The sequence below is a fragment of the Neolamprologus multifasciatus genome, chromosome 9, assembly GCF_963576455.1.
Source record: "Neolamprologus multifasciatus chromosome 9, fNeoMul1.2, whole genome shotgun sequence".
NCBI lineage: Eukaryota > Metazoa > Chordata > Actinopteri > Cichliformes > Cichlidae > Neolamprologus > Neolamprologus multifasciatus.
In genome coordinates, this window is record NC_140447.1 from 30,044,035 (window position 1) to 30,058,192 (window position 14,158).

General features: G+C 44.4%; 1 protein-coding gene across 8 annotated transcripts in view; it reads left to right on the forward strand.

The window, feature by feature from the left end:
- The window catches only part of rps6ka3b (ribosomal protein S6 kinase A3b), a 69,286-nt gene that overhangs the window by 50,919 nt on the left and 4,209 nt on the right, over positions 1 to 14,158 (forward strand). For all 8 annotated transcript variants that reach the window (XM_085171895.1, XM_085171898.1, XM_085171890.1 and 5 more), the window contains 16 exons: positions 871 to 987; positions 1,415 to 1,496; positions 2,788 to 2,868; positions 2,984 to 3,063; positions 3,427 to 3,533; positions 5,661 to 5,698; positions 5,826 to 5,968; positions 7,036 to 7,106; positions 7,591 to 7,679; positions 8,496 to 8,560; positions 8,689 to 8,791; positions 8,886 to 8,995; positions 9,542 to 9,667; positions 10,647 to 10,736; positions 12,641 to 12,799; positions 13,349 to 13,510. In XM_085171895.1, coding sequence (XP_085028021.1) covers positions 871 to 987; positions 1,415 to 1,496; positions 2,788 to 2,868; positions 2,984 to 3,063; positions 3,427 to 3,533; positions 5,661 to 5,698; positions 5,826 to 5,968; positions 7,036 to 7,106; positions 7,591 to 7,679; positions 8,496 to 8,560; positions 8,689 to 8,791; positions 8,886 to 8,995; positions 9,542 to 9,667; positions 10,647 to 10,736; positions 12,641 to 12,799; positions 13,349 to 13,510 — 1,623 coding nt within the window. The remainder of the gene's footprint in view (positions 1 to 870; positions 988 to 1,414; positions 1,497 to 2,787; positions 2,869 to 2,983; positions 3,064 to 3,426; positions 3,534 to 5,660; positions 5,699 to 5,825; positions 5,969 to 7,035; positions 7,107 to 7,590; positions 7,680 to 8,495; positions 8,561 to 8,688; positions 8,792 to 8,885; positions 8,996 to 9,541; positions 9,668 to 10,646; positions 10,737 to 12,640; positions 12,800 to 13,348; positions 13,511 to 14,158) is intronic.

Genomic DNA, 14,158 nt, shown 5'->3' on the forward strand with positions numbered 1-14,158 from the left:
TTCAGTCACACTGTTTACACGTCTGAGGCTTTTATTGTGAAAATTAAAACCAGAATAAGCCTTCTTCGTGATTTTCACACAAAAACAAACTTACTCAGGCTGCACTCTGTGCTGTATCTCAGCGGCTGCAATGCATCATGGTCTATTAAAGCTAAAGTGGGTGCAGAAATTGATCTCCTGCCTCCTGTAATGGCTGGATTTTGAGTAGAGGATAAATGCAAAGTCACCTCCGTGTATTAATGGATGTTTACTTTAGGATTTTTTCCGCTGCCAGAAAAGTTTATGGACGTCGGTCTGCACATCCATCAATAACCTGAAGCGTGCTACGGAACAAGCTATTAAAATAGCAGAACGTCACTTACCAAAACTGGAAGATAAACATCTCGGATGGCCTGTAAAGCACAGTAATCCATATCATATGTCAGATGATGCTTTAAAAGTGCTCCAAAAGGCACCAAACAGTTGAAAGGCCCGGCTTATTGACCTCGATTAGTTTGAGGTGATGCAGAGCAGACAACCGTCCCCTAAAGCTGCCTCCTCTTAATAGCCTCAGCTCCAACGCCAGTGTCCAGATAGTTGCGTTATAAATAAACTCATCGAGACCAAAGCAGTTAATCTATCCGACTGTAAACATGTTTATTTCTACTGTAAATTTGGACATTTCATGGGAGTCTATGGAGGCCGACTCGGGTTTGGAGCCTCAAGTGGCCACTAGAGGAACTGCAGTTTTCATTTTGCAGCTTTTTGGCTGCTATTTGGTAGAAATGGAGTATTTTTAGAGCTGTTTGAATTACAGCCAAGAATTACTGACCTTTGACCTCTTCAGACCTTAGTAATTATAACAAGCTTCAATCCGTGTGTGTGTTTCAGGATGACGTCCCGATTAAGGAGATCAGCATCACTCACCACGTGAAGGAAGGGTCGGAAAAGGCCGACCCTCGGCAGTTCGAGCTGCGCAAAGTCCTGGGACAGGGCTCGTTTGGAAAGGTGCGTATGTGTGTGTTTTCATGGACCTATCAATGTGTGTGTGGGCAGGGGGCGGGGGGGTAAAGTGTCAGTTTTACTTCCACTCAATTCTCCTGTAACGTTTCCCTCGTGCCAGTGTTTGAGAGTTGCTATGGTGATGGCAGGCTGAGGGCCCTTCACTCTCGCACTCAGTATCATCGTCTTTATGAACGAGCAGTTAGCTTCCTGCTTGGGCTCCGAGTGTGTGTGTGTGTGTGTGTGTTTATGTTAATCTTCATGAGTGCGACCTGGATAAACAAACTCTCATCCTCACACAGAAACAAACGACACTCACAGCGTGCATAATGACATCCAGCTCTTACATTTAATCAGTAACGATGATTTATTATTATTTCTGTGTGTGTGTGTGTGTGTGTGTGTGTGTGTGTGTGTGTGTGTGTGTGTGTAGGTGTTTCTGGTGAGGAAGATCACAGGACCGGACGCTGGTCAGCTGTACGCCATGAAGGTGTTGAAGAAAGCCACACTGAAAGGTAGAAAACTGAACAGCAGGGCCATTAAACACTAAAACCAGCAACACCACCACAGACTGTGTTTGTATATTAAAGATGGCCACGCCCACCACTTTGTCTCCAAATGCTCCAAAAGGCAATAAACTGTCATGGAGTGTGGATGGAGCGGAGCAGATCTCCACTTGCAAAGAGACGGTGAATTTATTTACAGTGCAAAATAATAACAGTTCAGTCCTTTGGCCGCGGCGCCCTGTGGTGAATTCTCTCGGCTCCCGAAAGTGCAGTTTGGCGATGTGAAGGCAGGCGACACTCGTGATTCAGCTCCCGTGTTTTCCTCTCCACTTCCTGGTGCGAAAGACAAAAAGGAGTGAGAAGCTTTCCGAAATTAGAAACAACCATCTAAACTGTACTAACGAGTCTAATGATCCAGCGCTGATGAAGCCTGGTCACAGCGTTAAATACATCGGCGTCAGACAGTAATAATTCGCCGCAGCTGGTGTGTTGATCAATCGCCGGTGTGGAGAAAACTCAGAACGGAGCTACTTCCGCTTCCGGGGACGTGCGGCTCCATCAAAATAAAAGCACACAAATGAGCAGGTCGCCCGGCAGGTTGCATTCACTGCATTTTAGCGCAATGAGTAAATTCACTCATTCACAAATATGCTTAGATATGAAAACAGTTCTTGTAGCTGGCTGGTTACGCCTGGACACCGATTGGTGACGACCAGTCGCTGAAACACGGGATTGGTTGCAAAGTTTGCTTTGGTTTCTGGCAGATCGGCACAGTCTGTACTCTGTATGGAAGATTCAGCTAAAGTTTATTTACATAGCATCAAATCACAACAACAGTCTCCACGAGGTGCTTTGTATTATAAGAGAAGCACAATATAACAGTGCAGAGAAAACAATCAAGCACCTGGTGACAGTGGGAAGGAAAAACTCTTGCCTGTTGTGCCTTGAAAAGTCACTTAAACACATTACCAGAAACGTTAACATTTCTAAGTTAATTTAGCTCCATTTAAAAATTAATTTAGGAAACTAATGTGCTGAGAGAAAGAACTGAAATAAATTCTTTAAATGAGCTTTGACTCAAGTCAGACGCCATCTGCTGCTCGAGTAAAGCACAGCATGCTCCTTTGTTTAGCATCCTCTTCTTTCTTACTCATTTCTCTTTCTTATTTTTCTCTTTCTTGCTGCATATTTTCTTCACTCTCCTCCGTGACCCAGTTACTCGTTTGTAGCCAAAACAGAAACCGAACAACGGAGGCCGTGATTAACCTGCTGATTTTGTGTTTTCTGTGTGCGTTTCCAGTGCGTGACCGGGTCAGGACGAAGATGGAGAGAGACATCCTGGTGGAGGTCAACCATCCCTTCATTGTCAAACTGCACTATGGTGAGTCAGCCAATAGCAGAGCTCTGCGAAGAGGAGTCACCGGCCAATCGGAGCTGGTCTTTGAGCGCTGCGGTGGAGCTTTTTAAATACTAACTCAGTTACTTTCGCCCTCCAGCGTTTCAGACGGAGGGGAAGCTCTACCTGATCCTGGATTTTCTCCGAGGAGGCGACCTCTTCACTCGTCTCTCTAAGGAGGTAACAGCAGTTCAGAGTTTAAACCAACACAAACAGCGGGTATAGAAAGTGCCCAGCATTTCTAATCGCTATTTAAATCAGTGCATGGTGGTCCTGCACCCGTCTGAGCTCTCAGCTGCTGAAATATAAGCCCATCCATCCATTTTCTTAACCAACTATTCAAATCAGGGTCGAATGTGTGCTGGAGCCGATAGATACATATATGATAGAATAAACTAAACCCTAAAAAGTCCGAATAAGAAATTAAAAAAAGCAAGCTAAAGAAGAAAAGACTCAGGCTTTTCATTGGTCCTGCACTTACAGCATGACTACTGCTGTTTAAGGCTGCATGGTCAAATCTAAAAAAACACACGTGTGTTTCAGGTAATGTTCACAGAGGAAGACGTGAAGTTCTACCTGGCGGAGCTCGCTCTGGCCCTCGATCACCTCCACGGGCTCGGCATCATTTACAGAGACCTCAAACCTGAGAAGTATGCACACACACACACACACTCACACACACACACACACACACAGCCTCGTGCATGTAAACAAAGCAGCGTGCATCCCGGCAGGACGATTAGGTCAGCTGCCAGGTTTCCCTCGTGGAGATCCCTAATGCAGTTAGCAAAATGGCTTTTCCAGCCCACTAATGTCTGTGTTTACGTTCAAGTCAACTCTGTTTTATTTAAACAGCATATTTAAAACAACAGGAGTTGTCCCGTCTGTGGAGGCAGAGAAATGTGGAGAGAATAGAATTGATTTTAAGGCTGTGAGCTGTTCTGTTATTTGGAGGCAATAACAGAAACGCCTGCTCACCTTTGGTGTTCAGGTTAGGGGCTGTGAGCTGATCGCAGAGAGCTGGAGGAAACTGTGGAGCTGGAGATCCTGACACACAAGTAGTAAAACGTTTAAATGGCAGTGCAGTTGAGCTCAGAGCGACGTCTTGTGTTTACTTTGTCGGGCAGCTTTGAACCTGTGAAGCAGAGCGAGTGCAGCTGGACCATCAGAAAAGTCTAACGGAGAGGTGATGAAGGTGAACCATCACAGCAGAGGTCAGGGAAAGTGCAAAGTTAGCAGGAATAGTCCTTTAACCAGGGGTGGTTAAAGGCCCGGGGACCAGAATCGGCCCAACAAAGACTCCAGTGGACGGCTTTGAAAAATGTGAACGTGGGGCATAAATGTTGGACTTTGAACTGTAGTTTCATACGTTTTACAGCTTTTCCTGCTGATAACGACCTCCACCCCCCATGGCCAGTCATACCAGAGTCATTAACCCTTTATGTACCATAGCTTGGCAGGCTTGCCTCTTTACATGACTGTAACTCTGTTACTGTTTGTTCAAAACAAAGAAGAAATACTGTTAAATCAGAGTTACCTTCTCTGCAGGGCACACGTTCATTTCTTACAATTTCAGCCCAAAGTGTCGTGCTGGCAGGTTTCTTTAATTTACTCCAGCATTTCTTTATCATGTAGAAAAACTGAGGCTAGGGATGCACCGATATCGATACTGGTATCGGGTATCGGGCCCGATACTGTAAAATGTGTGTGTACTCATACTCGTAAAAGTTAACCGATACCATGAACCGATACTAACTTATTTCATTAGTCAGAGGGTGGCTTGTCATTTCTGTTGTAGTTTTTTAGATTGGCCACTAGGGGGACATCTCGCGCTAAACAGGCACAGGGTTAGGCGAGTGAGACTGGCAGCTCCAGATAAAAAAGAGAAACTGGAGGCTGCTGTAGCTAGGCTAAACAAAATGTCAGCAGTGTGGAACAGCCAAATTTAACTCAGGTTTTGGAAAAGCGAAGAAAAATGTCAAGAGAAAATCCACGGGCAGTTTAAATAACAGAGGCTCTGACTCATTTTATCACTCTGGATGACCAGCCAATGCCGGCCGTGGAAAACATAGGATTGCACCGTCTTCTCAGCATACTCGAGCTGCAATATGACCAACCGCCCACACATCAGGGAGATAATGGTGCCAAAACTTTCTGAAGAGGTAAAGAAGTGTTTATTTATTATTCTGAAAGCTCGAGACAGTGCCAATAGTTCAGTGATATTTTGTTAAATTACAATGTGGAGACTCTGCAATAATTTAACAGAACAGCTTATTTTTCACTTCAAAATTTTTTATGGTCATTTTTATTAAGATAAATAAATAAAACCTGTCTTCCAATTCATTGCATTTGTGTGTGTGTGGTAGAAGTATCGTTTTTGTACTCTGTATCGGCAAGTACTCAGATCCAAGTATCGGTATCGTATCGGTTTGAAAAAATTGGTATCGTTGCATTCCTAACTGAGGCATAATGTTGGAAGTTCTTTTTTACAAATCTCAGGGAATACTTGTGTAATTAAACTTCTTTACACGGACATGAAGGCTGTGTGTGTGCCCACGATGTAAAGTGAGTTTGACGTCCCTGCTCTCAAACAAGCCTCCATGCTATAATTTAATGACGTGCCATTACGGCGAGCTGCTGTCTGCCCCACAAATCTTTAAGTCTCCAGAATCTTGCCTGTGAAAGCTCACTCATGACATGAAGGCTGTAAGTGCACAATCACACTGAGTAATGCAGCGTTTGAAACAGTCTGAATACAGAAGCTTCTGTTGTTTCAGCATCCTGCTCGATGAGGAGGGACACATCAAGCTGACCGGTGCGTAACCTTACACCTTTTTAACCTTACACCCCTGCCGCTGTGCTCAGATACTTACTGCTGCTTTCTCTGTGTTTTTATCATGCAAAGCTCATCTTTTTACATGTGTGTGCGTTTGTGTGCTCAGACTTCGGCCTCAGCAAGGAGTCGATAGACCACGAGAACAAGGCCTACTCTTTCTGCGGCACGGTGGAGTACATGGCTCCAGAGGTGGTGAACAGGCGAGGACACACGCACAGTGCCGACTGGTGGTCGTACGGCGTTCTCATGGTGAGAGTCCCAAATAATCCGACTGCAATAAATCTTATCGCACTCATTGTGTCATATCAGGAGTCCTGCGGTCTCAGGTGAGCTGGAATGAGGTTTTCTCCTGCTCAAATTATTTGGAGCTGTTTGCAAGCTGATAACATTTTTAAATAAGCTTCGTCCTCCGTGGTTCCCACGTAAACATTGTTGCACAAAAAGTAACAAATTACATTTAAATTTGCTGCGTTAGTACAGCTCAACAGCCCCGACATTTATGAGGAGGTAAACATCCATCCATCTGTTTTCTGCCACATCAGTTACAGCAGAGAAGCTCCTGCTCCCTGGCCTCCTTCCCCAGCTCTTCTCAGAGGGACACTGAGGCTTTCCGAAGCCAGCTGAGAGATTTGTTCTCTCTGGCATGTCTGGGTCTGCTTTGGGGCTTCCGCTCAGTTAGGCAAGCTTAAAAAACCTCAAAAGGAAGGCATCCTTATCAGATGCACAAACCACCTCAGCTGGGTCCTTTTGACATGAAGGAGTAGCGACGTCCTCCCGCCCTCCGTCTGGATGTCTGAGCTCCTCAGCCAGTCTTAACCCAGACACCACAGAGGAAGCTCGTTTCTGCTGCTTCTTTTCTTTCGGTTACCACACGCAGCTTAAGTATAAAACACAGCAACTTTAGAACCGATAAGATATTTAAGATTTACTATAGTTCACAGCTTTAACAAGCCAACGAGCAAGTTTGATCCCGGGAGGTCAGATGGTTGTAGTTTGTATCCTGAGGCCAAAGAGGTGAGAAAACCTGGGCTGTGTTCACAGGAACAGACCATGAGACAAAGAGGAGGGCGTGACTTTTAGATTAACGAATACACAGGTGCACATAATCAAACTGATTTTCAGTGGTTGTTCTTTATTTTGAGCCGTTGTTGGATGTTTTATCAGTAAAATGTCAACAGAACTTGAGGACTATTAAGTATAAAAGTATCTTAAGCTTCCTGTTTTCTGATCTTATTGCACATTGTTATATCAGATCTGTCCTAAAAACTCATTAATTAATAAACCTCTGAGTGTGATGGTGTCCTGTTTTCTCACAGTTTGAGATGCTGACGGGAACGCTGCCATTTCAAGGAAAAGACCGGAAAGAGACGATGACCATGATCCTCAAGTAAGACACCTTACACTCCTATCCGATCCCCACCCTGCAGCTTTTATTTGAGCTCCCTGTACATCCGAGAAGAGACGGAGAGAGAGAGAAAGTACAAGGCGAGTCAGCCCAGGGGAGGATTGTTATTAGAGGAGACAGAGTGCAGCACTCAGGAGGAAGAGGAGGATGAGGACTGAGGAGAGAGATGATCTCAGAATGTGCTGATAGCTCTTCATAAAAGAGAGAAAATAATCACGTTGCAGTCGGTGAGAATTAAAGGAAATATTAACCCCTCCTTCTTCCTCTCTCGCTCTCGTTTGACTCTCGGTATCCGCCCGGGGGGAAAACTGCTGAGCAGACTCTGCAGAGTGCTGAGTGTGCTTCCTGTGTGACATCGACGTGTTTCTGTCTAGTCTTTCAGATGCTGGGTACACAATACAGAGCATTCGATATGTTTCTCTCTCCGTTTCATCCCCCCTGCTGCCTTTCTCTGTGTCCATCGCAGGGCCAAGCTGGGAATGCCGCAGTTCCTCAGCTCCGAAGCTCAGAGTCTCCTCAGGAACCTTTTCAAGCGAAACCCCGGCAACAGATTAGGTAAAACCTGCACACACGAGGCACGTGAGAGGCTGTTAAATGGGTTTGTGGTTCACAACTATCTGAAGATTTGTATCCACCAATCAGTGGAAGCATTTTCTTAGAATAAGTTTATTTATTAAAGCACCCAGTGAGACTAAATAATGACAAAAATGGGAGTTCTCAGTTTTGAGCTCTCTGTAATCCTGGAGATACAAGTCTGCCTGTTTAATCACCCCATGTGACCTGACCTGCACCCTGTGTCACCCTCTTTGCATGCCCTGCGTCTCCGTCCAGTATATTCGCTGGCCCTCCGTCACACATCCAAACCACCTCCGCCTCATTTCTAACCCCGTCCATCCTCGTCACTCACAAATAAAAATAAAAGTTACATCACAGCCCCGTCTGAGCCCAGTTTGAGCTTCAGCAGGTGTCTCGACCATGTCTGCATGCATAAATGCATAAATGCACTGTTTAGTTGTTGCCATGTGATTGGCTGATTAAGATGCTTAATGAATAATTACAATCCAGCGATTGAGCCGTGACTTTTGAGGCTACACGTGTCACATGCTCGGCAGGTGGGAATGTTTAATGTTTCACCGCTGGTGGCACCAAACACAACCCGAGGGCCTCCGGAGGCCACAGGTTCATATTTACTGCATGCAACACCTGCATCTGTTACGCTGTGTAATTCACACAGCGTAACATTCAGCCCTTTACTGTGTTTGTGCGTTTCTGTGGAGATTAGCTCCAAACAAAGTCTCAGCGGGTCTCATGCAGCCGGTGAAAATGTGATTACAGCAGCATCGAGCTCACTGTTGGTGCTGTTTGTTTCAGGAGCTGGGCCGGATGGAGTGGAGGAGATCAAGAGGCATCATTTCTTCAGCACCATCGACTGGAATGTCAGTTTCTCCTTTATTGAGAAAACTCTATCTGCTTTAACGACGGCAGAGTCGTCTTTGGTTATGATTCTGTCTGTCAGCATGTTTCCTCGTCCTTCTGATGTTCCTCGTATTTCCTCTCGCTGCAGAAGCTGTACCGCAGAGAAATCCACCCTCCTTTCAAGCCAGCAGCGGGGCGACCTGACGACACTTTCTATTTTGATCCAGAGTTCACAGCTAAGACACCCAGAGGTACAGGCTGTCACTCTACCTCCTCCTCCTGCCCTTCACGCTGTGCAGAGCTGAGCTGTAGCCGTATTAACAGCTGTTTCTCTGTGTGAACCAGACTCGCCGGGGGTCCCGCCGAGCGCCAACGCCCATCAGCTGTTCAGAGGGTTCAGCTTTGTGGCCATAACGGAGGAGGAGACGCAGCCGCTGCCCAATGCTATCGTACAGGTACAGGCAAACGCCTCAGAGGCAGAAATAATCCAATTAACTGGGCTAACCCTCAGTGGACGCAGCCGACGAGCACAGCACGCTGTCTTCACACTCCACCCTGGAAAATGTCATTCACACATTTGCTTTCCCGAGGTTTCACCTCCTTCCTTTCTGGCAGAAAGCAGCCAAAAGCAGATTATGTAGTTTTCTTTCTATATAAGTACCTCGTACCTTTATCACCGACAGTAGATTAAATCATGGATGAGTCGTTTTTTAAGTGAAACAAGAACATTTTCCAAAATCTCCTGAGAAACACATCCAGACGCCACATCTCTGCACTCTCACATCTCTTGTAATTAGTCTGTTTGTCACCTCAAAATAACAATAATCATCTGATATAAGGATTAATAATCAAAGCATCAGGTTCCTGTGGGTGAAACTGTTTGTAATTAACGCTTAACGCACAGCATGAGCACGAGTGCCGCTGCCGACGTCGGGCAGAAGTCTAAATCAGGCCTGAGTCGTTATGACGACTCACATCTGTTTACATTTTTTCATGTGCAGCAACTTCACAGAAGCACGTCCCAGTTCGCAGACGCCTACGAGATCAAAGAGGACATCGGAGTCGGCTCCTACTCCATCTGCAAGCGCTGCGTACACAAAGGAACCGGCATGGAGTACGCAGTGAAGGTGAACAGCAGCCCAACATCTGCTTTTGTGTTTTTAATACACGCAGGGCGACGGCGGGTTTGGGAGGTCTCTGGAAAGAAGCTGATGATGTTCTGAAAGATGATTTCTATCACAGATATTTATTGATTCTTCATATTTCTGTGACCATGTGAACGTGGTTGAGCTTTTAGCTATTTTAGTTTCGTTTGCCGTCTCTGACGCTCACAGTTTACTGTGTCGGTATTTTTGACATTTAAGGCGTAAATTAGTTTGAAACAGCTGAAAATGTACGGTAATTATGCAAAACGTTTGAAACGTAACAGATCTCAGCTCCAAACTAAAAGTTGGCTTCAGATTTTGTTTTGTGCTGCTGGCTTGGAGACATTTCAGGATATTCAAATACTGTTGCTGTTGGTGATAATGTGCATATTTGTCAAAAATGGGAATAAATTAACATAATTGACACTGTTTTTCTGATTTAATGCCACGATAAGTGATGCATTATCTAAGTAGGAACCGTTGACATCCTGTCCTGTAAACGACTGAGTACACTCCATAATTCAGTGGCTTGTAAAACCTTTAGCAGCAATAACTTGAAGCACATTTTTCTGTTTGACAGAAATCATGGCTGTGGAGAAACGTAGCCCACTCTTCTCTGCAGCACCGCTTCAGTTCATTGAGCTTTGCAGACATTCGTGTATGCACAGCTGTCTGGACGCCCTGCTGCTGTGCCTGCGATCATCGTACTGTTGCATGATCCAATTTGATGTTGATCTGACTGGAGTAGAAAAGCCAGCCTGACAAGTTCCTGCTTTTATATTGCTGATGATCGAGCACCTGCCTGCTGCTTCCTCTCTTATTTCCTTTCCTCAGTGCGGCCGTCCTCAGTTTTTCACAGGACTCCATAATCCTGCAGAAACTATGTGTCAGCGTGTGGGATTTAAAAGATCTTAAACTTTCAATAAAACACTTTATATTCAAAGCACTGTCTCTGTGGCAGATTATCAACAAGTCCAAGAGAGACCCGACGGAGGAGGTGGAGATCCTGCTGAGATACGGGCAGCACCCCAACATCATCACCCTCAAAGATGTGAGTCACTCCCTGCAGAGTTTTTAATTGCTCTAAATCTGCTGCTAAACTTAACCAGGCTCTTCAGTCTCATGGTTATTTTCTTATTTAACGTTAAGTGCAGCTCTCCCATCAAGCCCAAAGGTATCCTGACATATTTATAAATATATTGTTTCATACTTAAAGAACCACGTCTACACCAACATTTGATATTAAGCATCACATCAGTTATAGGAACACAAAGCATCAGTGTTGTTGTTGTCGTGACACCAACGATGATTTAAAGGTGCTCAGCGTGTCCTCCTGTGTTCAAGAATAGTTTGAAGCTGTGCAGGATTTCTTTGCGCAAACAGCAGATGTGAAGAAACAACTGTAATGAATCTAGGCTCGGCTGTAAGTTCATGCAATACCAGTTTGTACCAGAAGGTGGAGCAGTGAGTCACCTGTAACCTGTTAGGTCAAGCTGCCCCCTGGTGGTGAACATTTTGGTTAAAGTTGCACAGGTTAAGTACAGAATGCGCCTTTAACGTTAAACTCTTATTGTGAAAATCACCCTCAGTCTTTGTTAACCCTTTAAAGCCGGTCGGAGCGGGCACGCTCTGTTTTGCGTAACTATTTTTAAATCCTGGTAGCTCTGCAACCACGTAAGCTAGCGCAATAATTTTTTTTGCATATGAAACCGGAGGAGTTGTTCTTACATCTTATGCCATCAGCTTGTCCTCGGTCACAGTTTCCTTCCACATATAGCTTTGCAAAAACTGCATAAAAAGCACTTGCAGCAACAAAAACATAATATTCCAGAAACACGCTTTGCCGATCCGATCAGCTGTTCGTAACACTTCCTATGTTGGAATAGACGTCAGCGTGAACTATCGCATGTCCGCCATGACCTGCCCGAAACCAGAAGTGACGTCATTTTTGCGGAAATGTAGTTTTTTACCATCAGGGCCTCATGAGCCTATACTGGTGTTTTTAAAAGTTCTGTTTGACTTTATGACTTTCTGTGTCGTTTCTGGGATGCTTAGGACTCATATTGCACTGCTGGAAATAGTTTATTTTGATGCATATGCTGCTTTTTTTGCAAATTTGCATTATAATATTTATTTTCGTTTTTCCTGCAGTGTATAAAAATTGGTGTATTTCAAAAATAAAACTATGAAGACACTCAAAATAAATTTCCTGTGGTGGGAAACTATTTTGTGCAACTTTTTTGTATTTACAGTTTTGAGGGATAAGCCTCTTAAATTTCTCTAACTAGAAATATATGTTAAAAAAGCAAAAACGATTTTACATTTTTTTGTAGTTTATTGCACTTTTTTGCAATTTATGTAATTACTATGCACTTAATGCAGACATATTATTAAAATTTGGGCTATAATGGTTGTATTGATGTATAGCAACTTGAAATGCTCCCAAAAATGGCTCCACAGCATGTAAAGATATAATATAAGCTCTGGCGGACTTGGTTCTATGGTAGGTCTTAAAGGGTTAATATGGAGTGAAGCTGCCACGTGACTCATCCAGGGTCACTTTCCCACCTCTGGGCTCGACCTGAATATCTGGCGAGCTTTTCCAAGTTGCTGTCGGACAAACAAAAATAATAATTTGCATGCTGTGATGTTAATGATTTCATTTTTTCTGTGACTCACTGCTAATTAGAGTTAAAAATATCATCCTGATGATGCTGCTGTGAAAATGCCCCCGCTTGCATTTGATCCAGTAACTAATGATGGTTTCATCTAAATTGATGGTTTTCCACTTGAAGCAGCACTGAACACCTGCATGCCGGTGATTCTGCAGCAGGTGTTGGAGGCATATTTGTTTTTGCTTTTAATTTTAAGAGCTGAATAAATAAATTCACAGGCGATTTCTGTGACTAAATCGCTGCCGACTTACGCGTGGGTCGGTTTATTTTCATGTCGTAGGTGTATGACGACGGGCGGTCGGTGTTCCTGGTGACGGAGCTGATGAAGGGAGGCGAGCTGCTGGACAAAATCCTCCGTCAGAAGTTTTTCTCTGAGCGGGAAGCCAGCGCTGTTCTCTACACCATCACCAAGACCGTGGAGTACCTGCATGTGCAAGGGGTGCGTTTCTCCAGAGGCCTTTAGGAGCAGCGGTAAAACAAAGAGATGGACACAAAATGTTCGAGCTCGTCTTTCTGTGGAGACGTGCTGGTGTTCGGCTGTGATAGATGAGAGCGTCTCCACTGTGTCAAATTAAAAATGTTCTTTATGAGTTGAGACTTGGTCACTTTAAGTCCCATTTAATACAAAATGATGTTAATTCAGTAAATTAAAGCCCCGTTAGAGCTAAAGAGGAGGATAAAGCAGGCTGTGACAAGCTGCTAACATATGAGCGTGCAGTGTCCACTGCACAACAGAAGAATTTAAATAATAAATAAGCCCATTTTTACATCATGCAACAATCAAAAGTACAAATAAAGAATGGCAGTAAAATAATAAATGGTTACTAATCCTTTGATGTGGTAGCAAAGCTCTTTCTGTCCATGTCTTCAGTAGGTTTAGTCAAATTTGTATAATAGCTCCGATCCAGCAGTCGTGCGTTCGAGGTGAAGAGAGAAAAAACCTGCTGTAGTCGACCTCCGTGACTCTGTCGCCCTGCTGGGTTTACAGGTGGTGCACAGAGACCTGAAGCCCAGCAACATCCTGTATGTGGACGAGAGCGGGAACGCCGAGTCCATCAGGATCTGCGACTTTGGCTTCGCCAAGCAGCTGAGAGCGGAGAACGGCCTGCTCATGACGCCGTGTTACACCGCCAACTTCGTCGCCCCCGAGGTACGTCGGGGTTCCTTTATTTTTTCACCATTTTTGCTTTGTTTCCTGTCATCATCGTGCGTGGTCTGTAGGACACCACAGATTTGCCATTTTAGCATCTTTTTACTTAAACTTTCACTTTCGCGAGGTTCAGAATTCCTTCCCATGTTTCGTCTGATGCTTCTGCAGTTATTTAACACATTTAAAACAAACGTTGAACAAAAGTCAAAAGTCTCCCATCGAAGTGCAGCTCCGTCAGGTGCCCCTCAGCTCCAGGACGGCAAACTTTCCGAGGACAGAAGGGAGCGGAGCACGCTGATGAATTCACAGCCTTCAGTTGTGTGAACAGACTAATGTTGTGACACTCCTGCGTCTTCCTCACAGTCAGCTGCTGTCCTTTAAAAACTGAACAAGTGTTCAAAAACTATCGACTGTTTCTGCTGACAAGTTCAACTGAAAGATCTCTAAATATTTATCAACTTATCTGCTGGTACATGCAAACTAACCTGTTTACCTGTGGAATAATCACAGGTGCACAACACCAGCCAGTCTATTGTTTCTCTTAGAGCTGTTACAGTATCAGAGTTTTATGATTAAAGCTGAAATACTGACATTCAGTCATCAAAATACTGATGGACAATGCAAATGCTTTCAAATGCTGATTTCCTG